The 24373-nt window shown below is 52.2% G+C and overlaps 2 protein-coding genes across 2 annotated transcripts; both read right to left on the reverse strand.

Annotated features, from left to right (window-relative positions):
- Window positions 1–339: 339 nt before the first annotated feature.
- On the reverse strand, window positions 340–4785 carry RILP (Rab interacting lysosomal protein). The gene is made up of 8 exons (XM_066333312.1): window positions 4458–4785; window positions 3742–3865; window positions 3186–3307; window positions 2822–3013; window positions 2280–2443; window positions 2047–2169; window positions 1579–1662; window positions 340–1273 (listed from the first exon to the last, which is right to left on the reverse strand). The coding sequence occupies exons 1-8, from the start codon at window positions 4692–4694 to the stop codon at window positions 1117–1119; spliced, it is 1203 nt and encodes a 400-aa protein (XP_066189409.1). The 5' UTR covers window positions 4695–4785; the 3' UTR covers window positions 340–1116.
- PRPF8 (pre-mRNA processing factor 8) lies at window positions 4785–24040 on the reverse strand. The gene is made up of 43 exons (XM_066333311.1): window positions 23965–24040; window positions 23725–23834; window positions 23482–23650; window positions 22568–22732; window positions 22257–22475; window positions 21364–21576; window positions 21108–21233; window positions 20921–21026; window positions 20244–20434; window positions 19945–20064; window positions 19678–19867; window positions 19392–19511; window positions 18942–19076; window positions 18702–18831; window positions 18190–18386; window positions 17877–18083; window positions 17624–17787; window positions 17184–17310; window positions 16866–17058; window positions 16343–16530; window positions 15887–16125; window positions 15262–15408; window positions 14317–14527; window positions 13608–13724; window positions 13276–13523; window positions 12929–13108; window positions 12556–12691; window positions 11809–11978; window positions 11420–11549; window positions 11081–11227; window positions 10740–10900; window positions 10006–10197; window positions 9191–9428; window positions 8833–8961; window positions 8162–8275; window positions 7875–8048; window positions 7443–7636; window positions 6917–7156; window positions 6688–6829; window positions 6349–6489; window positions 5970–6109; window positions 5607–5809; window positions 4785–5070 (listed from the first exon to the last, which is right to left on the reverse strand). The coding sequence occupies exons 2-43, from the start codon at window positions 23822–23824 to the stop codon at window positions 4916–4918; spliced, it is 7008 nt and encodes a 2335-aa protein (XP_066189408.1). The 5' UTR covers window positions 23825–23834; window positions 23965–24040; the 3' UTR covers window positions 4785–4915.
- Window positions 24041–24373: the final 333 nt, after the last annotated feature.

The raw sequence follows: 24373 nt of genomic DNA on the forward strand, positions 1-24373 counted from the left end.
CAAGGGTCCAGTGCCACCCCCTGCCTCAACCCCCACGAGCCCTCCCACGGCAGGGGCTCAGAGGAGGGGTCCCCATGGCCCCCACGGCAACACAGCCTGACCTATGCTGGCCTTTGAAGGGCTGCTGGCCACTGTCCCACCTCGCCATGTCCCCAGGAGCTTTGTGTCAGCAGATGCACAGGAAACACCTTTTTCCTACCCAAGGCTGGCTCAGCAAGGGGAGGGCTCCGGGTTGGAAGCTCCCCTTGGCCATGCAGGAATTAACTCCTCCATGCCCAGCACTGTGGGATCATCCCCCTGGAGCCCACTCCCCATCACAGCTGACCCACCAGAAGGGGCTCAGGAGAGAAACAAGAGACTGATTTATTTCCGAATTAAAGGTAGAAAGTACCCGACCTGAAGCAACTGACTTGCCCCCATGAACACAAGGATTGTTCCAGTCTGCCAGGTCCCAGAGGTGGCAGAAGAGGTCCCAGTACAAAACTGATTCACCCCACGCCTGAGAAGTGCAGGAGTGGCCCTGGGGGTGCTGATCCTGATGACTCCCAGCCACAGGAGCACCTGGACACCCAGTGCAGTGTGCTCAGCCCCTCCCAGCCACGTGGAGAGCCCAGGACACCCCAACTTCACATTGCAGGGACTGGGGAGGTACAGACAGAACGGGGTGAGGTAAAACAGCCCCACAGAGCAGGATGGGGCAGTGCAATCCTGAGCTGTGAGCAGAGGGGTTTGCAAAGAGCCACCAGTGGATGGGAAGATCCCTTTTTGGGGTGTGAAGCAGGAGGAGGGCGCAGACCCCCACCACGCTGAGCTGCAAGCAGGGAGCAGTGGGGAGGGGGCACAGCTGTGGGGGCCCCTCTGTGGTGATGCTGTGGGCACAGTGAAAGGGTGGCTGGTGGGCAGAGGTGCCCAGAGGTGCTGAGCTGTCCCATGCCAGGCTGGCTGCCCACATCCAAGTGTCCCAGTGGGTTTGCAGGAATCTGCCCACACTGTGGCTCTGCCACCACCATGGCATGGGTGAGTGCCAGGGCTGCCATGCTGCTCTTGAAGCCACTGGAAGAAGAGGATCCAGGAAGTTCTGCTGTGAGGACAGATCCTGCTCCTGTTCCCGTGAGGTCAGAGTGGTGCCATGGCTCTGTCAGGGGAGCTGGAGGCTGCCTTGCTCTCTCCCTCTGGCTCCAGCTGTGTGTCCAGTGAGTCAATGATTTCCCAGGTTCCCGAGCAGCTGGATGTGGGGGGCTCTTTGCTGCTGCCCTGATACCACAGCCCAAAACTGCAGAGAGAGCAGATAAGGCCTGTGGGGGAGAAGAACCTCCCCAGGGAGAATGTGGAATCTCAACCTCCCTCTGTGACAGCAGGACACAGCCTGGCTGCGGGCCCTGGGAGTGTGTGACACCCAGGGCAAGGCAGATCCCCCCCAAAAACCAGCAAAAACCAGCTGTTTTGACAGCATCCCTGCCAGCCCTGCTGGCTCTGTTCCCATCATATCTAAATTCAACAGGTGCCAGGTCCCAGCCCAGCCCCAAACCTCTCCACTGGCAGAGCCTCCCACCCCTAGCAGCACAGGAGCAAACTTACAAGCTCCTAATTTTGGATTCTGGAGGCTGAGCATCCACACAGTCTGTGCCATGACCTGGAAGCCAGGAGCCTTCCTCTTCATCACTGCAGCACAAAGAAATGGGGGTAAACCTGCACTGAGCCACAGCAGCAAGTGCTGGAGCCATTCTGGAGTCTGTCCAGTGCTCCCAGTGCCACCACTTCACCCTTGTTTTGTCACCTGCATGCAGGGACACGTGGCATTTGGCCAGGCCATGCCTGACTGGTGACAGGGACACACAAGTTGCAGCACAAAGCCCAGCCCCTGTGGCACAGCTATGCCAGAGCAACACATCAACTGCAGACATCAAAGCTTTGATCTCTGGAAGCAGGAGGCAGCTCCAAGCCTGGGGAAGTTCCAATCCAGGCCATCACACGCATGGAAACACTGGAGCAGGCCAGCCAGCACCCACCCTGCACGGGAGGTTCCCAGCACCCAGCCTGACTCACCTGCTCGCCGACTCCTCCGTCGTTCCCAGCATTTTGGCCCTGATTTTTTTCCTCTGTTTTTTGATATTTGATTTCATCGCATCCAGGAAGAAGCTGGGAATTCTCTCCTCGTTCAGCAGCTCCCTAGCAAAAAGCAGCCAGCTGGTTAACCAAGAGCCTGGGGAAGATTCTGCCCTGACTGTGGTGGGAGCAGCCTCTGATGGGCCGGAGGTGGCTGCAGGGACAGGACTCACCTCTGGTAATAAGCCAGCTCCTCCTGCACCAAGAACAGGTTGGTCTTGAGCTCATTCCTCTCTTGCAGGATCTGCTGCAGCTCTTCCTTGGAGAAGCAGCAGTGAGCAGGGCTCCTGTCCCCATCCTGGTGCTGCGGCTCCTCTGAGGGTGACAGGGCTCCCTCCTGGAGGGGATGGAAAGAGTCAGCAGGCAAGCAGAGGCCTCAAAACCCCCACCCAAAGGCTAGGTGAACATGCAGGCAAAAATGGAAAAGTCCCAGAAATGTCCCCATCTCAGCCAGCAACCACTGACCATCACCTCACCTGGCAAACCCCTCTCATCATGTGTCCCATCTAGTTTGAACTCCTGTCACCTCATCTTGCTCCACCCATAACAGCTTTTACAGAGAAGGTGTTACTGGCATTGCAGACACCACACTGCTCAGTTTTCAGCTGTGGGGGTTTCCTTGGGTCTGGGTGTGCCAAAAGCTCCACAGCAGGCTGGCAGTGTGGGGTCAGTGTTGGTGATGGCCAGCAGCAGCGAGGCCACAGCTCAGACTCACCACAGCAGGCTCTGGCCGCCGGCTCTCCAGGGCTGTCCTGCTCCTCCTGCTCGTTTCCCTCTGGCTTTGCAGCACGGCAGCCTCCAGGTCTGACTTCTGCTCCAGAGCACTCTTGAGCTGGGCCTGCACGACGGCCACCTTGTGCCGCAGCTCCTCGTTCATGGCCATGAAGCGATGGAGCTGTTCCTGCAGCTGCAGGGCCCAGGGCAGCCAAAGGTGAGGCCGTGTCCCCACCCAGGGACATCAGTGCCACCTGCCCCAGCAGGCTCAGCAGCTGTGACAGCCCCGGGGCGGGGGGGATGTGACATGAAAGCAGGTCCCCGGGCCCTTGGCACACCACACCCCTGAGCTCCCACGCCCTCACCGCCTCCGTGTCCCGGCTCTTGCAGACGATCTCGTGGGCCTGGGCACGGAGCTCATCCCTCTGCCTGTCCACCACCTCCTTCAGCCGCAGCATCACCTCCCGCTCCTTCCGTGCCGTGCTGTCTGAGACCAGACGGGTGCTCAGGAGTGAGAGGCCCCAGGGACTCCCCCAAGGCCCACACCACCACAAAGTTCCTCAGTGCTTCTGCAAAGTCTGACTTGTTCCTGGTAATCTCGCAGTGGGAACAATGGAAAGAAGGGAACTGAGAGTTTTAGACCATTCCTGACACATCCTTGAGTTGCCACAGCAGCCCGCACCCTGTGCCTGCCTCCATCACCCTCCTGGGGGCTTTCACAGCGCTCTGGAGGTTTGGGATCCCTGTGATTTTCAGAACAAGGTAATGCCTAGGCTCCCTGCTAGGACAGGTCTCCAAGGTGAGGGGAAGGAGAGCAGCATTCCAGGCTCCAGAAGAACAGGTTCAGCCCTGCACTCAACCTGCCACTCCACAGGGACACCCTGCGGCACCAGGGGACCCCAAACCCCCGGGGACACCCACCTTCCTGGGACTGGCTCTCCGCGAGCTGCCCCAGGAGCTGCCGGTTCTGCTCCTCCAGGCAGGCCAGGCGGCCGTGCAGGGCTCGCTCCCGGCGCTCGGCCTCCCACAGCCTCTGCTCGGGGTCCTGGGGACAGGGACAGCCGGGTCAGAGCCACCCCCGGGGCGCAGGGGACAGCCGGGTCAGAGCCACCCCCGGGTCAGCCAGGCGTCAGCCAGGGCAGCGCTGTTCCACGGGACGGTGACAGCCAGGTCAGAGACCTCTCAGGGGGTGGGGGACAGTGGGGTCAGTGCCACCACCCCGAAAGGGGACAGCTGGCTTAGTCATCCTGGGGGGACAACTGGGCTAGACAGGCCGGAGCTACCCCAAGGGACAGCCGGGTCAGATCCGTACCAGAGGACAGGGCTAGCGAGGTCAGAGCCGTGCCGGGGGATGGGGGACAGCAGGGACAGCCATCCCCTGGGAGAACGGAACAGACACACCAGAGCCGTGCCAGGGGATTCAGGGCAGCAGGGTCAGCGCCAGCCGCTGGGAAAAGCCAACCGCGAGCTCGGAGCGGCCCCCACGGGGAACGGGAAGAGCAGGGTCGGAGCCGTCCCACAAAACGCGGGACACCCGTGTGAGCCCCATCCCCCGGGAAAAGCCGACAGCCGGCTCCCCACGGCCGCTCCCGCGGGACACGCGTGGCTCGCCGCCACCGCCGCAGGTCCCCGCTCACCTCCGCGTCCCGCGGCCCGGCCGGCGCTGCCGGCGCCTCCCCCTCGGCGCCCGCCGGGGCCACCAGCGCCTCCAGCAGCTCCAGCAGCCGCACCACGGGCGGCACCAGCCCGGCCACGGCGTCGGGCCCGAAGCGGGCGGAGAGGCGGCGCAGCTCGGCGCCCAGCGCTCCCGCCATGCGGTAGACGTGCGGCGGGGCCAGGCGGCCCGGCGGCGTCCGCCACAGCGGCTCCGCCATCGTGCCCCGTAAGCTCCGCCCGGCACGGCACGGCACGGCACGGCCCGCCCCGTCCGGGGCCGCCCCCGAGGCGGGGAAAGCGCCCGCGAGCCCGTTCGTACAAAATTTATTGAGCGGAAAAAGTGGGGGAAACAACAACGCGCGGGGTGAAAGGGAGCGAGCGGGGTAACACACGAACACGCTGTTGAATATCAACAGTACTAAGAGGGGCGCGGGCAGGATTAGGCGTAGAGATCCTCGCGGTCGGCGGAGTAAACCTCCCCCTCCTGCAGCAGCGCGAAGTTGAGGAAGTGAGAGGGGCGATGGACCTCGTGGTAAAACTCCTTGGGGTTGGCGAGCTGCAGCTCGTACTTCATGTTGGGGTCGTGGCGGACACCTGGAAAAGAGGGAACGTCACCCACTTGAGCAGCTCTTCTGCCTCCTCCCATCCTTCAGGAGCCTAACAAAGCCCTCCGCCTTTCTACGACCATTTCCATGCAAAATTAGGCCCCTTTGCGTTCCTCCCCTCAAGAGATTTACAGTCTTTTTATGCTAATCCAGTGTTCTGTCACTCTCATTTCTTGACCCCTTCTCCAGCTGCCCGTGGTGTTCACGATACCAGGACCTCCCTCCTGGGAACAGCTCCTCTCTTGCATTTTCCATTATCTCTTCTGCCTGACAGCGATTAATTATTCAGTGGTGATAGACCATGCACTACAATCCAGACAGAAATGGGATCTATTTTAACTCTCTAGCCACCAAAAGAATCATTGATCTGACATCCCAGTGCTGGTACTAAGGAAAGTTCAGGGCACAGTGCTGGCATCCCTGCCAGCTGCTCTGAGGAAGCTTTGGAGTGGGTGAGGAGCTATTCCCTCTTCCCCAAGCTCCTGACACTGCCTCCTTCCCCCTCCCCTGCCCAGGCCAGCTCACCCATGAAGTTGTAGTTCCAGGAGCCCTGTGCTGGGACCATGAAGAAGCCGAGGAAACGGTCGGACAGGAGCATCTGCACCCTTTCATAGTGGGAGGGGAGGTAACCCTTGGGATTGTTCCCTTTGTCCGTGTTCTGCCGGCCCCACTCGTACCCACTCGGCGTCAGTTTGTAGGCTGTCAGCGTGCAGGAGCCAGGGGTGAAACTGAAAAGGAGAAGACATGAGGCAAGTCACACTCAGGTGGGGCAGAGGAGGGAAGGCAGGAATGAGCCAACACTCCCTTTCTGCCAATTTTATTTTGAGTTCCCCAGCTCTGCGGTGACACCCCCCTCAGAGGGGCAGCAGAAGCCTCCCTGCCCCTCACCTGCAGGTGATGATGATGGTCTTCTCCCCATCCCAGGAGGGGTTGTCAGCCATGACCTTGGCGTGGGTGGTGACATCCTGTGGTGAGAGCTGAGGGGACTCGTTTGGTTGGGTGTGAATCCATCCGAGAGGTTCCATTTCCTGACAAAAAGACAGTGGTTTAGAGAAAAATCAAAACCATTTAAAATGAGAGCACTTCAAGGCCTGGCAAAAAGCACACAGAGATCACAGGTTTTCGCCTCACTTGATCTCAAACAGGTTTGGCTTCAGACTGAGCCCTTTCAGTCCTACAACTACAAAAGACCAAGGGAAGCTGCTCCACAATCTCAGGTCCTTGTTACTGACCTTCCATCCATCCTGGAAGCTGAACTGTAACTCACCTTGAGATACTCGTGCTGTGGCAGCTGCCCTGGGAGGTGCACGGTCTGGTGTGTCCCCCACTGTGGCACCATCACAATGCACCGGATCTCCTTCACCTGGGGGTTGTCTGGAGGGCTCACTCCATACAGGTAACCTGCAATCTAAGACACACACACCTGCCTTAGAAGGCCAGAAGAGATCTCTGTGTAACTGTGAGAGTGGGAACTCCTTAATTCCTGAGGAGAGCAGCAGAGGGATTCACCTGGACAAACCACAGCAGTTTCCCAGCCCTTTACCAAGAGTTCCCCCTGGCGTTGTTTGAGTGGGGCACAACTCCACCAAACTCCCTGCACACTCACCTGGGCCCGCAGGTCTGAGATGCAGATGAACTTCTTCAACACATTTTTGGGAAGAATGTAGGTGTAACCTGTCTCCTTTATGTCATCTGATGACACATAGATGTGGTTTGTCCGCAGGTGGAGGTTGGCGGCAGAAATTGCTCTGTGAGGAGGAGACCACGATCAGAGGGGGCACAGATCCTCCCTGAGCATTCCAATCCTTTCCACCACCCCTGCCTGCCTTTCCTACCTGACCCTCCACTCAGTCTTGGAGGAGAAGGTCTGGGTTTCGTAGTTGCTGGTGGTGGAGGTGATGATTTCATCCCCATGTTTGTTCACCGTGCGGGTCTGTGTGGCCGTCAGCTGTGACTGCTCCTTGGTTTGCTTCTCAATTTCTGCAATCTGCTGCCTCTGCTGAGACGGGGCAGAGATCTCCATGCCCAGGATGATGTCTCGGATCTCTGACTGGGTCAGGGATGCAACATTCACGCTGGAAGAGAAAATTCACCCCAGTCAAGCATTTCAAAATACATTCTGGAGCCTTCCCACCTTCAGGCACAAGCTCAGAACACCCACTACGAAAAAATTAAATGCAACCTTTTAAACAAAAGAAGGGCCATGATGCTCAGATCAAAGATTTGGTTCATTTTTATCTGTCTTACCAGACAGTTATTAATAATAACCAGATTTCCCTACAAGGCTGAGAGTGCACTGACAAAGGCCCTTGGGCACAACCTTTAGGGCAGGAAGGGAAGGTTGACAGGATTATGGCTTACTTGTTCTTCTTGCCATAGTCAGCAAGGATGAGATCCTTCAGCTGCACCTCCACCTTGATCCACTCCTCATCAGTCAGGGTTGGCCAGATGTGGTGAGGCTCAGTGATGGTTGTCTTGTCTGGCTTCAGGATAACTTTGGCTCGATCGTTATTCACGTGCAGCGCCCGGAGAATCAGGATCAGACGGGAGAATGCCTTGGAGAGGGAAAAAAGGATGCAGTTAGAAAGAAGAAAATTAAATATACAAGACCCTGGTACAGCATTCCTCTGTTTGAGCACATGGGAACTGCCAGGGAAAATCTATCTAAAGATGGATTCAAGGCAGATTCAAAACCAAGTGCTCCCAAACAAATTACCAAGGGTATCTGAGGCCTTGGTTCCTGCCTCATTTATCAGCAGCAAAGCAAAATGCAGAAGACACATCTGTGCTTACTGTGTAGGAAGAGATGGTTTTCAGCCAGTCGTCATACAGATTGAAGAGAACCATCTGGGGTTCAGTGGCCTTCAGGATGAGATCACCAAACTTCTCCACTTTCAGACAGGCCTGGAAGGGTAGCTGCAACTCCGAGCCTTTGATCACAATATTGGGGAAATCCAGCAAGTGCACCTGGAGTTTATCAAGAGGAATTAGCTCATTACTACTGCCGAACATCACAGCACACAGAACTGTCCTGTTATCTCCCACAGATTCTACACATCCTCACAAAGCTGCATCCTTACCTCAAGTGGGTCCAGCATGCCCTTCCGTGTCACTATGATCTGCTTTGGCTGCTCCTCCACGGGAAGAGATCGGATCAAGGCAGCCACTTCTTCAGCAGTCTTCCACTTGGCCAGCTACAGAAGGACAGTAGGGTTAGAGAAATATCCCCCTGCTCTCCAGCAGTGTCTCCAAGTCTGGGAACCAGAGGGACGCGGGCCAAATTCTAAAAATACAACTGGAATTTATGGCTTGCTCCAGATCAGTGGCAAGGCTCAGCATTTTCTCCTTACTGATCACAGAGGGCAGTTCCCATTCCTGGAGCTCAGTTCCTCCTGAGTGGCTCAGAAAAAAACAGCTAGCTACTCCACCTCCCTGGATTTGCCACCTGTGTTTTCTCACTGCACTGGATGTACAGCCAAGTGCAGAGTGGTTTGTGTAACAAGGAGCACAGAACTGATCCTCAAGCTCTGCTTGATGATGTGGGGTCTTTACACCTCAGAATCTCAAAATCCTTGCAGCAGCAATGCCTGTGCTCTTCCACTTCTATATCCCATGCTCCTGCCTGACCACTTGGACTTTGGTGCTCCAAATTCATTAAGAGGCAGGAAGATGAAGATCTTTGTGATGTTTTCTGCTCAAGGGAGTGTCCCAAGCAGTCAGAGCCCACCCCCAGGTCACACCCAGGCCCTACCTGTCCCAGACGTTTCTGTCCTGCCCACACAGATGTGTGGATGATCTTCAGGAAGAGCTGTCCAGTTCTGGGATTGAAGATGAAAATGGCTCCATTGATGGGTTTTGTGGTCAAATTCCCTTCAAAAGTCTGAGGAAACAAGTGAGAGTGAGAAGTGCAGGGAGATAAATGGAGCCCATGTACACCTTTTCACAAGAGCCAGCTCTCCGTGTGCTTTGAGGAGCTGTGTGGGAAATGTAAGAGCTGCTCTGTGCACCCTGCAAAAATCTGGGTCCATCTGTTGACTCCCAGATTTCCATCATGAATAAAAACCTCTACCCCATTCAGTCCTTTCCTTGAGACACCCCTCTGGCCTCACCTTGTGGATGGTGACTCTGTACACGTTGGTGTCATCCACAAACCAAATGATCTGGTTGGAGAAGAGCTCCCCATAGTTCTGGGAGGACAGGTAGGGCTCTGTGGGCTCTGAGGAGTAGAGCTGCAGCCCTTTGCGGATTCGTTCCCTCAACACATACAGGGCAGGGTTTGCTTTCATGATTTTGGCCATGGCCTGCTGGATCAGAGGTTTGCTCCCAGGGAACCAGTTCCCATAAGCACTGAAGAAGGAAACAAACAGAATTTGTTGCCATTAGACCTGAAGAGGCAACAACCCCACATTCCATGCAGCAGGCAGGCCCCCTTCAACCTGCTGAAAATACAACTTTGTACTGCAGTATGACTTCTGTAATGTCCCTGGGAGCTGGTCACCTGTGGCTTTTCCCACACTCCCTCAGTGGGAAGACACAGCACACACATGCAGCAGTCCCAGAAAAGCTGCACTTTCTCTAACAAACACACTGGAGAACTGATTTCTGACTTTCCCCTAGTTTCCAGTGAGAAATAGCTGCCCCCACTTGTAGGGACTTTGAAACAAGGCCTGTCCTTCAGCTCCAACAACAGTCTGACAGAAATAGCCTAAGAAACAAATTATTAATGAACTGGGGTAACTGAACCACTACTGTTGAGCAAAACTGGGCAACCTGAGATGCCTTACCCCACTCACTGCACATCTCCAGCTTCTGCCTGGAATCCTCCCACCTGGAGTACAACCCACTCTGGAGCTGCACTGAGACAATACCCACAAACTACCAATGCCAATCCTAAAAATGAAACCACAGAAGGTGCAGCTGTCACCTGTGCAAGTTGTAGGCCAGATCAATGGCAATGAGCACCCCAGTGGGAGAGGGGTAGATGCTCATGTTGTCTGTGGTGTAGTCCAGGAACTTGGCCCTGGCGTAGCGCTCGATGTCGTGGGAGTCGTAGTCGCCCCAGCGCAGCTGGATGTCAATCCAGTACTTCTGGGTGGTGGTGCTGTCCATCACATCCCTGAGGAGAAAGCAAGCCACAAGAGTTCATCTTGCACAAAACTGCCCTGTAGTTAACTGTCACCAAGCATGGGCACTGCAGCCAGCTCATATCCACATTCCACCCTGGAAAGGGACTCTACTGTTCTCATCGCACAGCAGTGAATGCAGGGGCTGTTGAAAGATTTAAACAAAGCAGCAGTGAGTCCACTGCTGTGTAGTCACGAGGGTCATCTGCCCCAGGGGCTGTCTGGTGAGGAATCAGTGAGAATTCACTCCAGATTCTGGCCCTGGGCCAGCTCAGCTTTGTGAGGTTTCCAGAAGAACCTTCAACAGCTCAGGGAAAAGTTCACCCAGAGGAGAGAACAGGAGCAAAGGCAGTGTTGGTGCTTTCCAGAAGGCAGTGCCAGGAGGTGCTGCAACCACCTACCCAAACAAGCCCTGTGCTTTGCTGGACACTATCTCCAGTGTCCCCTAGATGCCCAAGAGACAAGAGACACTAGATGACAGGCTCAGCAGCTCTGCTCTGCAGGGAGACAGAGGAGAGGGAAAAGGGAAACTCACTTGGAATCTGCCAGCAAGGACGGACGTGACACATTCCACTTGTAGGAAGCAAAGAGAAGGATATCTGCACATGAGGAATTCATTTTGTAGGACTTCCTGGGATGGATTGTTTCTTTCTGCACTGTCTCAATCTCCAGAGCATCCAGCTCTTGATCAAACACCTGAGGAAGAGGCAGTCAAAGATGACACATGTTCAAGCAACCCAGATAAGGAATCTATTCTGAACACTGCAGGCAGGAAAATCTCATTTTCCATTTCTTCCCTTCCTCTGTCAAATTGCTGGAGGAATACTTTTCCTGCTCCAAAAGGGCACAGAAACAAACCAAGCCAACGCTGCTCACCTGACACAAATCCATGACAATGCTTTCATGGATCTTCTGCCACAAGTGAGCTCTGAAAATCTGGATGAGGGAAATCTTCAGCGTGGGGATTTTGCCGTGCATGAAGATCCCTGTCAGATCCAGCTGCACCTGGAAGCCAACATACACCTGCAAAGGAAAAGCAGCTGTGAGAACACACAACAGCACAACGGAGGAAATTTTTAAAATGGAGCATCCCCTGTTAAGGAGATTTAGTACCTCTGTAAGAGATGTTCTGAGAATTAATTGGATCAATTAACTGCTCTCATTTCAGTGGAGAAGTGGTGTCTGCTCCTAGAGGGACAAGCACCAGGTACTTACATTGGCCCTGTTAATGGTAGGAGACCACCAGAGAGTGAATCTTCTGTTTGGAATTTGGTTCAAACCCGATCTCTGGGCATTTGTCAGCTTCTTCCACTTCATGGACTCCTCAAAGCCACTGGCCTTCTCCCTAGAATGGGCAGACCATCAACTGCATTAGATTCAATTGAATGAGATGTCCCTCATCTCTTCTATGTGTCACTTGTAACAGAGTGACACTTATAACAGAGACAGGGATCAGCCACAAGATGGGAGGGTTGTTTTATGCCAAGAAATTTCCATGGATTAGCAAGAAGTTCAGCTGTAGCCCTCTCACAACTGAAAATCTGCAGAAACTCAACAGAATCAGCAGAGCCTGAGCCCAGAGTGCACATCACAGTTCCTCTTACCAGAAGAGACCCTCCCAGGTGGGGAAGTAGGTGCCCTTGAAGAGAGTGTGCTCCAGGATCCCTTCCACCCCGCCCAGAGCCTGGATCATGTCCGTGCGGTAATTGTTCAGGTTCCAGAGTTTGCCATCGTGGCGCTGGTGTGTCCACCAGAACGGGTTCTGCTTCAGCACCTGGAGACAACAGCCAGCACATCACTCACCTGCCTGCACTCACTGGAGGAACCAACGTCATGATGATGGTCAGTGAACAGGTAAAATGCCTCACGCTCTCAGTGCTGGAGGACACAGCTCATCTACAACACGAGTTCTGTCAGGACAACTCTGCAATTCACACTGGGTGGAACCTCAGATGGTGTTTTTATCTTTCAGGGACTGGCCTTCTACAGAGCTGTTATTAAAGGCTTTAAATAACGAATCATTCCACTGTTACTAAAAATTAATATTTTGGAATGTTTGTTTTGGGATAATTATTTTTTCTCTCTCCAGAACTGATTCTGTAATATGTAGCTGTGTTTACTGTGGTTTTCTCTGATACACTGCAATTTATCCAAATGCTTTCAGAAGGGGATAGCTACAAATTCTGGAGTATTTGGTTCCAAACAGCCTCTACCAGTCCCAACACAATTCTGTAAATTCTTTCTGCAGCAGACAGACAGAAGTGCACCTGCAATAATGCAAGGTAAAAGGACTTTGTGTGGAACAGGTATCTGAACTTCATATTCAGGGAAGAGAAATTCCCTGTCCATACCTGATACTGTTTGAAGTCAGTCCTGACTCTCCATCCTTTATCATAAGCCAGGGTGTGCCGGTCCTTCTGGAAAAGGGTGTTAATCCGAGGGATTCCCCTGTCCCATGAGTCCTCCAGATCCTCCAGTGTCAGACGCCTGAAGGAAAAAAATCCCCACACTTTGTTACCTCTCAAGTTACAGCAATGCATTAATGATGAGATCACAGAAGTGACACCAAGCTCGGGGCTCTGGCAGGGGACACCAAAATGCCAAACTTCCTTCAGAGGCAAGGGAACAGCACTGTAGGTGCCACAGGGCCAGCAAGGTCTCCAAAATCCCCAGACAGCACAGAACTTCCCACTGCTGCCTGTCCTCCCACACATGGACACACACCTGTTCTGGGCTATAGCCTCCTGTCGTTTCAGGGCATACTCTGCCCACACCCTCTGAGAGTCAATGAATTCACTCTCCCATGGCTGGATGTAACGATACAGATTTGGGATGAGCTGGTCCTCCTCATGACTCATTCCTGAGCGGAAGTGAGTGATGCCAACATCTGTCTGCTTGGACCACCTGGAGCAAAGACACAAGAATGAGGCAGGAGGACCTGGGACTCCCTTTATCTGCTGTAAAGGCAACACAGCTCTGTACCATGGTTTAGCACTCATGGAATATTTTTAGGGGAAAGAGGATCTAAGAGAACACTCAACTCATGCAGGAATTAGAACAGCACAACTCACCTCAGGTCAGACTGAGGGATGAGAACGTGGCCCATGGAGAGCATGCCCAGCCCTCCCAGCTCCTTAGGGGTGTAGAACACCACAGGAGGAAAACGGCTGGGCATTTTGGAATTCAGGCCAATCTTGATCCGAGTCTGGATTTTATTCTCACACTTCACCAGCAAATCCAGCAGCTCCTGAGTATTTACAACAGCTTCTCGGAAATAAGTCATCAAGCCAATCAGAGCTGTGTTCCATTTATTGACAATCTAGATAGGAAAGAAAAGGATCAGCTACTGGCTCATTCCCCAGGAATCTGCAGAAAGCTGTCACAGATCTCCCTCCCCACTTACCTTAGTGAAGGTTGTGGAGCCAGAGGCCATGAGGATCTGCCTCACTCTGTTGTGAAACCTCTGCATGGACTCATCATCCACACGCAGGAAGCACTGAGCCGTGCGCTCCTTGGTGACCTAGAGAGCACAGACCCATCAGTTCCCACCTGGGAGCCCCTCTCCTACTGCAGTGCATCCTCACACCCAAGAAGATGTTTCCAAATAAAGAAAACGCTTTCAATTTCACCTCAAGACTTTTAAGGAAGGAAAAACTAGAATCTTCCATGCCCTTCTTACCATGGTTGGCTCAGTGCCAGCACAGGGGCACCTGTTGGGTCTTTGGAATGCTTCTCAAAACCAGTGGCTGTTTCTATTGGGCAGCAAGCCAAATTATCCCTCCTTGAGGGTTGTGTATTTAAGAATGAGCACAAAGCCCCTCAGGTGCTTTTTGGGGTGTCTTAGCAGGTGCTAGGGGTTTCTCTGCACTGTGTCTGGCTTCTGCTTTGTCATGTATAGTTTGTTATTCTTTGCTTTTATTAAAACCTTTTGCTTTTCAAAACACACCCGATGAGTGCTCTCAGAATTATTCTAAGCCATCTCTGAGGAGTTGCTGGTCAACCCCAAAGACCTGCTACAACTGCACAGGGCCCAGAGCACTCTGGCCCCATTTAAGATTGCATCCCTCTCCAAGAGATGGAAATCCCACCGAGGGATTGCCCTCCCAGCCCACCTCGTTCTGCAGGTTCCAGACGCCGTCCTTGTGGGTGAACTCCTCGTAGCTGGTGCGGCACTTGGGCAGGATGCGGCACTCGAAGCCGCACATGTTGAACAGCAGGTTGGGGTTGTCCTTGCTGTACACGGACACGAAGCTGTTCTCCCACTGCACCGTGGTCACCGAGCGGGGAAGACGGTTCTTGATATCCCAGAACACAGCACGGCCACTGGAAAACAGGATGGGCACAGGGACACATCACAATTTACCCAAATAACAGCTGGGTGAGTTCACAGAGCTTCCATAATTTTCAGGATTTCAGCACGGACCACTCACTTCTTATCTCATCCTGAGCACCTATCAGTCTCCAACAGTTATTTATTGTAACAGTGTGTCCTTTTGGAGTGCAGCTACAGCCTTTCTAAATCCCAGTCAGCCTCTCCATAGAGAAACTGCTTAAGGAACATCCAGGCAGCAATCGAGCTCTCACAACTACAGGTTACCAAGCTAGCTCATCAGAGAGGCAGAAGCCTCCTAGTCCCAGATCAATTTCCAGCAAGTGTTTATTCCAGTGTGCTGAAGGTGAATCCAGAGGTCAAGAGACTGAACATGTGGTCTTTTCTAGTTCTATAGGGTCTGAGGTTGGTGGGTGGTACAAGGGGCAGGGCAGGGGGCAAGTGACCATAGGGAAGAGAGGAACAGGACCAATCCCCATAGTCAATGGGGAAACAGGGAAAGAGGATGCCATGGAGAGGGTGACGGACTTGCAAAACCCAGGGAGAAGATTGCAAAATGTCTGCAAGGATCCATGGGGGGAAGCCTTTTTACATCTAAGGCATCTTTTAATCTTCGCTTTTCCAGGGAGAGGCAGTTGGAAATTCTTTTAAAGGCACGAGGGTCTCCACAATTTATGACTGATTTCCCCCTTTTTCCTGCCACTTCTTTCCCAGCTGCAGCACTTACAGGTTCACGTCGTGCTTCATGAGGCGCATGCGAGCATCCCGGGGCCAGCACTTCTTGTTGTTGTAGCCCACAATATTCTCGTTGTTGGGGTCTGGGTGCTCTGTCAGGTACCTCTGGATCAGGTCTCTTGCCTCGTCAGCTGTGAACCTGGAAATGCACAGAAAAGGATGTGGAACAGCGTGGTTGACTTATCAGAAAGATAAGGATTTAATTAGGAAATGCTGTTTGTCAGCCTGTTTCAAGGTAACTCCCATTTTTGTGTCCTCCCAATGAATGGGGGAATTTCATTAGCATGGAGCAACTCAGGGTTTGGGTTATCTTTCCATGAAGAGACAGAAAAGGCTTATTTTACCAGTCTCTAATTTACCAAACCCCCGAACGATTTTGTCTTTCTATTGGTCAATTGTGTTTCTTGACATTTGTTGTGTTTCTGTAGGTCCAGCGAAGCTGCAGAAAAGCAAACTGAAAGAGCAGGCATGTGGGCACCCAATTATCCAGGGAAGTCTGCCAATTAAAATATTACTGATCTTCAACAGCAAAGGGAACAAAAGCCAGGAGCAGGAGCATACTAATTCTCCCTTTCCTTTGTGTTTACCTGGGGAAGGCAGAGCCCCAGAGATCTCACCTGAAGAAGATGTGAATCCTGTCAATGTATCTGCAGAAGAGGCGAATGGGATGGGCCACCTCCGTGGCAATGTCCTGGAAGCTGAGGAAGTCATTTGGCATCTGGGGAGGCCCAGCCATCTCACTGGCCCTGTGCAGGCCCAGCACCAGCAGGTCCATCACAAGCCCATAGTACTGGACAATGAAGGAAGCAAACTGCAGCCCACGAATAATCCCGTAGGAGTTCGTGTGATTCATGTCCTGAGGAGACGAAAGGGAATTGTGAGAAAACTCATCCCAACACATAAGAACCCTTTCACTTGAGCAGCTCTCCCTCAGCAGGACCCAGAAGGGTTTTTTTACTCCCTCATCACTTTTCTTTGGCAAGTCTTGTGTTCCTTCTTTGCCACGGGTCCAAAACCTCCTCCCTGGTGGGTCCCTTTTACCACAGACCCCCTTTCCTGCCAACAATCATCACCTTGTAGTTGATCACCACGTTGTTCTTGGCTGTCATGTAGTCAGCAATGTTGTGATCAACGATGAGACGCAGCAGCCTGTTGAGCAAGGTCAGGTCAATCTTCTCATACATCTTCTCAAACCGAGATTCCAGCATCACGTTGCATTCCCCTTCGCTCGTTTCCCAAACATCCTGCAGGTTATTAATGCCTGAGGGAACAGAGTTGTGTTAGCTGACACATCAGAGCACAGAAGTAGCCACTGGGCACAAGAACTCAACGTAAGTCCTGCAATTCCTGATTTTTCAGACTCTGGATCTTTCAGTCTATCCAGAATTGGGAGGAAATCTATGTAATCAACCATAAATGCTGTGCAAGTTGTCCTCCTCCGGTATATACATATGTATTAGCCTACAGAATACATCTCTGATTTTAATTATTGACTGCAAATTGCAAACCCAAAATTCAGCTCCTAAGGGGACTTATAGGACACAAGTTGCCCCATAGGAAAAATCACTTTTGCATGGAATCCAAGAGCCCACTGACCTTGGCACCACTTGTACACCAGCAGTGGGGGTGGTTCAGTGTCAGCAGGTTTGATCCAAGGAGGGAAGAGTCTTCGCTTATCAGCCTCATACCACAAGTACTGATCCAGATAAGCATCTGTGATCTTCTCCAGGGGCTCAACATCATAAACAGGGACCAAGTGGCTGTAGAGATCCATGAACTCAATTCCCACCTTTAAAAAAAAAAAAAAACAACAAATGAGGAGGGAAAACTGAGGCTGGTAGTTGTGAGAAAACACGAAGTTTTTGTGCCATTCAGCTTTTGAATGCAGCATAACATGGCTGGGCTTTCACTCACCTCTTTGAAGGCTCTCTGAGTCAACAGATGTCGCTTGATTCTGGACAGAGCTTCGTGGGGATTATCATAAGCCTGCTCAATCAAGCCCAGCTCCTCTCTCTGTGACTGATTCAGGCGTGATTTCACACTGAGAACAAGGGAGAACAGCTCAGCACCTGCACATGAACAGCCTAATGGCCACTGCATTAAACTGATGAATAATAATGCTCCCTGTGTAAATCCTCACAATCCACATCCCCAAACTTACAAGCATGGCAGTGGTTTTGCCCAAGTGACAGAGTCAATAAGAACTCCCAGATAAATTGGCAGCACCAAACCCAACAGCTTTACCAGTCCACCAGGGTAAATTTCACATCATATTCTATCACAGGAACCGAGGATAACAAAACAGAAGCCTTTCCCAGTGCCCCTGAAGATCAAGATCATTTCCCACTGCTAACCTGTAAGCTTCCTTCAGCCTCTCCAGGGCTAAGATCAGCAGCTTGGTGTCATGCTTGTAGGACAGTGGGGGGAAGGGAATGGGGGAGAACCTCCTGCTCTCCAGCCAGTGCACTGTGGTTGTGTACACAGCAACGGCCTCTTCTGCAGTGATGTAAGGCCCATCCTGCAGAACCACACCATCAGAATTAATCAATGAAAGCTTCTCTATGAAAACAGCATCAATTTGGGCAATTTCAGGGAGGAGAGAAGTACCTTCAGGTAATTATGCTGCCGTTCCTGCTCAGCTTTCAGGTAGAGTCTGGTCAGCCTGCCCAGGTTTTTCTTACAGACAGTTTTGTCCACAGTGGCTCCGCGGCGGATCCGCTCCCGGTTGTAGTGAGCTGTGTTTGTCCACCAGTCAGCTTTGGCCTTCACGTACCTCAGGATCATGTTCTCAATAGGAGTTGGCAGCCCTGGCACCTGGGGAGGGACAGGAACGTGAGGGAAGTAGGAGTGAGAGCCTTCCAAGAGCAGCTCACCTCGGGTGATGTTAGAACTGAACCCAAAGGCCAAGCGAGGGAATTACCTTCCAGGGAATATTGGCCTTCCAGCACCGCCAAGCCTCACTCAGGTGCTGCAGGATGGTTCTGGCTTTGTTCTGCTTGATCCCTTCTGGCATCATGTCCAGGATGTCGTGCATCACAGCTGCCCTGAGCTCCAGGTCAAAGTGAGACTCCACACGTTGCTTCGTGACAGTCTTTGCGACACCCTTCGAGTGACGACCTGGAAAGAGCAAAGTCCTTCAGGAATTCTGACACCACCAGGCAGTGGTTCTTCTTCTTGATTCAGGAGTGCATGGAGGTGCAGAATGTCTGGAGAAACTACACTGCCAGGAGAATATGATTAAGTGGATATGGGACAGGAAATCCCACTTCCATTTAGAATCTGTCCTGGGGGCACAGATCTTGGAAGAGCTCTAAACTGGTCAATGGAGCATGGGTGAAGACCACCAGTGTGAACAGAAAACTGGCTGGCAAGCAAACATTATTAATCTTTACCCCACACTCCTCCCATGTGCTGGATTTACAAGGTGCTGACCTTCAAACTGCCTGGCCAGCAGATTCCCCAGCCAGCGTTCCAGCAGTGGAGTGATGCCCCTCATGAAGAACAGCCACACTCTCCAGCCTGGAGCCCAGAAACCACAGCCAGGACCTTTGCCCACAGGCCCCTGGAAGAACAGAGACATGGTAAGAGCAGGTCACTCATTGACATTTCAGAATCCCTCCCCTGTCCCTCAGTTTACATGGGGTCAGTATCGTGTGGAAAGGTGGAACTTACCGTGTTAAACCTGTAGTAGATGAGATGTTTCAAGTCCTTGCACATTCGAATTTGCCTCATCAGTTTGTATTTGTACCGGTACATCCCCGTGAGCTGACCCACGTGGGCAAAGATGTACTGCAGGCCATCTGCCAGCTGAGACATGGAACACAGTCAGGGATAACAGTCAACACCTCAGACATCACCTCCAGCAGCCAAGTTTAATGGACAGAGTGTATCAGGCCACACAAAGCTTCTAACACTGGCTCAGACAATGATCAACTCTTATAAACTAGTATAAAAGAGAATTTCAAACAATGCTGCACATTTTCATTGTTTCCCCTCTTCATAACACTGCAACATTCAGCCACTTTGTGCATCCCATAGAAGCTACTTCCCATATAAAATATTCCAATTCTCCTCTCAACTTTCTCTCACCACATCTAGAAACAAAAAACCCAAAAAGCCTACCTGAAATGCATCCACATTTCCCAGTCTGTACTGGACATGGCTGTCCACCACCAGCTTAGTCAGCCGCAGGACCTCTCGGCACAGATGGAAAGCATTCCCAAAACGGGATTTTTTTCTTTCCTGGGTAAGACAAAACATTCAGAATTTATGTAACAACATCACAAAAGAGTGAAACAACTCCAATTTGGTCAACAGCTAAAGCACTGTGGCCTCTCTTTCCTCGCTGGCTACACAATGACTTTCACCTAAACTCTCCTCTTGTGTACAACAGCATATGGACTGATACCTTTGTGGTGAGGGTCTTCACAGGCTTCAGGTTGAAGTTGTAATCCAAGTGAAGGTAATTCAGGTTCTTTCTGTGGATCAGCAAGTTCAGCATGTTGTAGCCCTGGCGACACACTTGCAGGCCAACTTCCACCCAGTCCAGCTTGGTCGACTGGAAAAACTTGGTAGCCTTGAAGGAGCGGAACAGGTACCTGGAGAGAGCAGAGACCACAGTCAGCTCAATCCCCTACACAGATTAGAAGTTTCCCACTGAATAAAGCCCACTCACCTCTTCTTCTGGGCCTTAGGAGGTCTGTGTTTGAGTGCATTCAGGACATAGTACTTCAGGAGCTTCTGGTAGGAGACTCTCACCTTGACTGGCTGTCCTGCTGGGCAATGCTCACGGTACCTGTGGATAAATCACACTCCAAAGCTTCAGCTAACTCACATTCCTTAGAGGGAAGTCTCCAGAAACTCTCCTAAAATCTCCAGAAACCAGTCACCATAATGTCTTTGCTTCATTTTCAATATAACAAGGTGGTAATATCATGATCACTATATCCCTCCTTCCTCCAGGACATAACTCACCAGTTTTTGACCAGTGGGATGTCAAGAGCTCTCCGAGTCCTGCCAGACCTCAAATTGAAGGGTCGTGGGGCCCATAGCAAGGCAATGCCATTGGCTGTGTTATCAGTGTAGAGAGGAGTATCCTTCAGGAAAGGCTCCACAAACTCTGGCAACTCAAACTCTTCATCGTCATCAGGCAGTGGTTCCTGGCTCTGAAATACAGAAGAAGCACACAAGGTGTTTCCTGGTTGCTTCAGCTCAGTTTCTGAGTTAAGCAAATTAAAAACCACTTCTTCGTTCTCATGGAAGAAGTGTGTCTGTACTGACTGTGAGAGAAGCAAAAAGCACTCAACAAGACAAACTGTGGCTACCAGATCCTGAGTTAGGTATTCTGGAGGTTACTTCAGGGAGATGTCAGCTCCATGAATACACCAAAGGCAACAGAAAGATAAATAATCTGTCAGAAGACTCTAACACTATTAATTAGACATTGGGCTTTATCCTACAGAAACCAAAGGACACAACTTTGTGCAACTCTAGAAGTAGAAGAAGGCTAAAATGACAACTCTGGCATTTTTTGTTGAAGGGTTGGTGCCTTCTCCTGCAATGTCTATGTTTGTGTGCTGCTATCAGAAGCAAGGTACTAAAGCCCCCTACTTTCACATGTAGGGTTTATCACAGTCAACCCAGTGACTCACCTTGACAGAATGTCTGTGTGAAATGGGGTTGATCAGAGGATCGAAGTAAAAAGCTGGGAGATCAGGATCTTCTGTTTTAATGAAAACAACGTTTGGAGTATGATACCTGCAACAACAACAAAAAAATGCATTAGAGCCTCTGACAGCCTTTCCCTCCTCTCCTGGCTCTGGAGGCGGCTGCACTTACCACGTGAGGTGGACATGGTGTGGCAGGTTGTTGTACAGGTACGGGAAAGCAATTTTGTACTCTGTCCTGATGGGCTGCCTGATGATGATTTTGTTGATGTCATTAAATTCATTCCAGTCTTCATCCCTTAAAATGAGACAAGAAACTGTTATGCAGGCATTCAGGGTGAGAGAGACAAACATCTGTGACTGAAAGCATGCTATCAGCATGTTAGCCTCAGATAACCATCTACCACTCTCCTAAACCCAACACTTACTGAAGATTGATGTCTCTAACAAGGGGCTCAAACTTGGGACCTCCAGGAATGGCCATGTTCAGCGCCTTGGAGGTGAAGAAGGCTTTGAGGTCAAACAGATAGAAGTAGTTGTCATCCACCAGGTCAGTGAGCAGCTGGTTGGCCAGGCGGTACAGGGTGGACATCATGGGCAGGGTGAACTGCCAGCGCTGGTACGTGGAGCCGTTGACATACCTGGGAAAGCAGAGCACGGACACTCCAGACACAGCCACAGCACCACAATAACCAAACACCTCCTGCCACCCACCAAGGAAAAGTAACACATGGGTGTCTCTAGGCTGAAGAAAAGGCTGCAGCACTGTTAAAGACCACTCCGGATTCTTCCTGCCTAGAAAATGCTGGCTGCTCCAGTTCCTCTCCTCCTCTGTGTCCAAACTGACACAGAGTATCTACGCACCTTTAGCAAATAATCAGTTTCAAATTCCAGCTAGACAATGCGGGCTGTCAGCCCGACAGCATGGTCAGAAACATCAGTTTTAGCAGGTAAGTGGGTAACAGGCCTCCTGGACAGAAGGGCCTTGCTGGATGCTGAATCACAGAATCCCAGAATGGTTTGGGTTGGAAGTAACCTTAAAGCTCATCTTGTTCCAACCTTTCCACCTTCCACTATCCCAGGTTGCCCCATCCAACCTGGCTTTGATCACTTCGAGGGATGGGGCAGCCATAGCTTCTCTGAGCAGCTGCAAGCCAAAAATGCTGATTTCCAGCACCCAGGTTTTCCCTCTCACCCTTGGGGGAAGGTTTTTCTCTCCCCACAAACATCACACAAAGGTCACACACTGCTCTGCACAGGTAACTCATGCATTGTTTGTTTTTCCCTTCTCCCACTGAATTGTGCTACCACAGCCACATACTTCCTGTTGTCCTTCAGAGGCTGGTGGTCATAGAACCAGTCCAGCACAGGGGCATCCTCCTCTGGATCCAGCTCCAGCTGAATGGCTTCCAGGGGCTCCACATCCAGGATGTTATCAGCATAATCCAGAGGGGGTTCTTCATCATCAAACGGGGGGAATCTCATCCTCTTGAAGTGACGCCTGTCCCTCTTCTCCCGTCTCATCATAATCCACATGGAGCTGCAGGAAATCAGGGGAAGGTTAAAATCAGGGGGATTTTATAGTGGATGCAAAAAGTTTTTTTCCACCTGGACGAAGCAGAAGGCACCTACCCCCACTGGGCAATGTAGACAGGCTCAATGACCCAGGGGATCTCGTTGACAAAGGAGATGGCACCGGTGATGTGGTACAGGACAGGAACATCTCGAATCTGCTCCCAGGGCATGGGCATGTTCTCCAGGAGCTTCAGCACAGCATGGGGCATGTACTTCAGGGCACTGCAACCACAAACCAAGGAAAAACCATGCTGGAGTGCATCTCAAGGACAACCAACCACCTGCCACAAGGCAAACAACCTCCCAGTTTTCCCTCCTGTGAGCTGCTCATCGTTCAGAAAGCAAATCCATGAATTTCCCACTCTACCTTTGTACTGTCAAAAGGTTTTCTAGTGATTTGGCTTTTTTTTGTTTTTGGGTTGGTTTTTTTTCCAAACAAAACCTGAAGTTTTTCATTGAGTTTCTGGAGTGTTTATTAACAATGGTAAGTTACTGCAGCAGACCACGACGTGCACTAGACAGCTCTCTACACCACACAGCAAAGAAGCACTCAGGATGCTTTTCAATCTTATCAAATACATTTCATACTCTCCCCAACTTCTTCCAAGACACTGTGTTATGCAGCGTAATGTTTTTTCTCATAAATTCAAAGCAACAATGCCCTTTGCTGATGCTCTCTTGCACTGATACCTCAGAGCAACAGACTGAACTACAACTGACACTGAAAGCCCTTTGGAGAAAGGCCTTTCCCTTCAGTGATGCATTATCCAGGTTAATTTTTTTTCTCATAAATTCAAAGCACCAACTCCTTTTGCTGATCCTTCCCTGCACTGATGCCTCAGGGCATCCTCACCAAGCTACAATGGACGTGAAGAGCCGTTTGGAGAAGGATCTCTCCCTTCAACAATTCTCAAGGCAGCAGTGGCGGATGCCCTGAGCTCCCCCTCTGTCACACACCGGGGACCCCTTACCCCAGGTAGACGCGCTTGTCGTGCCGGAACTTCCTATTTGTCATGTCGCCGTGGTCGCGGATAATTTTGCGGACATGCTCGGGGGGCATGTCCTCCTTCTGCGCGTCCACGAAGCCGAATTTCCTCTTCTCCGCATAGCGCTTGGCCTGCAGCTGCTGCCACTTGCGGGCTGCGGGGACACAGAGGCGGCGGGTAAGGCCTTGTGCCCCCGCAGAGGATCCGGGGTGCCGGGGCCGTACCCACCTTTCTCCTGCAGCTTCTCCTCAGACATGTAGTCGGGCAGCGGCGCCAACGGGTTGGGCACCGGGGCGCAGCCGCCGCGGTACGGGAACACGGCGGCCATGGCGACGCACCTGCGGGGAGGGTGGAGAGGGGCTCAGGGCGAGGTGCGGGACCACAACGAGGCCGCCGCTGGTTGCTCCCCCGTCGCTCCTGCCCGCCCCGGGCCCACCCCAGACCCACCGCGCCCCGTTAAGCCCTCACCCGCAGCCACGACCACCGCGCTCCGCTCCCACAATGGCGGCCCCGCGCCGTCGCTACCGCGCTTGCGAGACCCGGATGTAGGCGGGACTCGCAGCACGGGCTAGTCAATCAGCTTTCAGGAAGCCTGACAGACAGCAAGTATATCCTATCAGAGTGCAGGGTGGGGCAGGGGCGGGACTGAGGGCGGAAGAGGGGAGGAAGTTGTGTCTGGCGCACACGTCCGGTGTGGTGTCCCGCTTTCGCCGGTCCCGCCCTTCGCTGCTTCCGATTGGCGGAGAGAGGCGGCGGGGACGGCACAACGCCGCCTCTGATTGGACAACGCCTGGCGCAGCTCATTCCTCGCGGCTGTAGGGGGCGCCCCGGCCGGGCCCCGACTCCCGAGAAGGGTAGTAGGGGCGGGGGAGCCCTC

Source organism: Sylvia atricapilla, chromosome 20 (genome assembly GCF_009819655.1).
Source record: "Sylvia atricapilla isolate bSylAtr1 chromosome 20, bSylAtr1.pri, whole genome shotgun sequence".
NCBI classification, from domain to species: Eukaryota; Metazoa; Chordata; class Aves; order Passeriformes; family Sylviidae; genus Sylvia; species Sylvia atricapilla.

What these genes read in the sequence shown, in the direction of transcription:
- PRPF8 (XM_066333311.1), bottom strand. Translation starts at nt 23,824, where the DNA reads ATGGCCGCCGTGTTCCCGTACCGCGGCGGCTGCGCCCCGGTGCCCAAC. An exon ending in GAAATGTGGATGCATTTCAG is followed by an intron (nt 19,077 to 19,391) that starts GTAGGCTTTTTG and finishes TCCATGTCTCAG; the next exon opens with CTGGCAGATGGCCTGCAGTA. An exon ending in ACGTGGTGATCAACTACAAG is followed by an intron (nt 16,126 to 16,342) that starts GTGATGATTGTT and finishes TCGTCTCCTCAG; the next exon opens with GACATGAATCACACGAACTC.
- RILP (XM_066333312.1), bottom strand. Translation starts at nt 4,694, where the DNA reads ATGGCGGAGCCGCTGTGGCGGACGCCGCCGGGCCGCCTGGCCCCGCCG. An exon ending in ACGGAGGAGTCGGCGAGCAG is followed by an intron (nt 1,663 to 2,046) that starts GTGAGTCAGGCT and finishes TTTGTGCTGCAG; the next exon opens with TGATGAAGAGGAAGGCTCCT. An exon ending in GAATCCAAAATTAGGAGCTT is followed by an intron (nt 1,274 to 1,578) that starts GTAAGTTTGCTC and finishes CTCTCTCTGCAG; the next exon opens with TTTTGGGCTGTGGTATCAGG.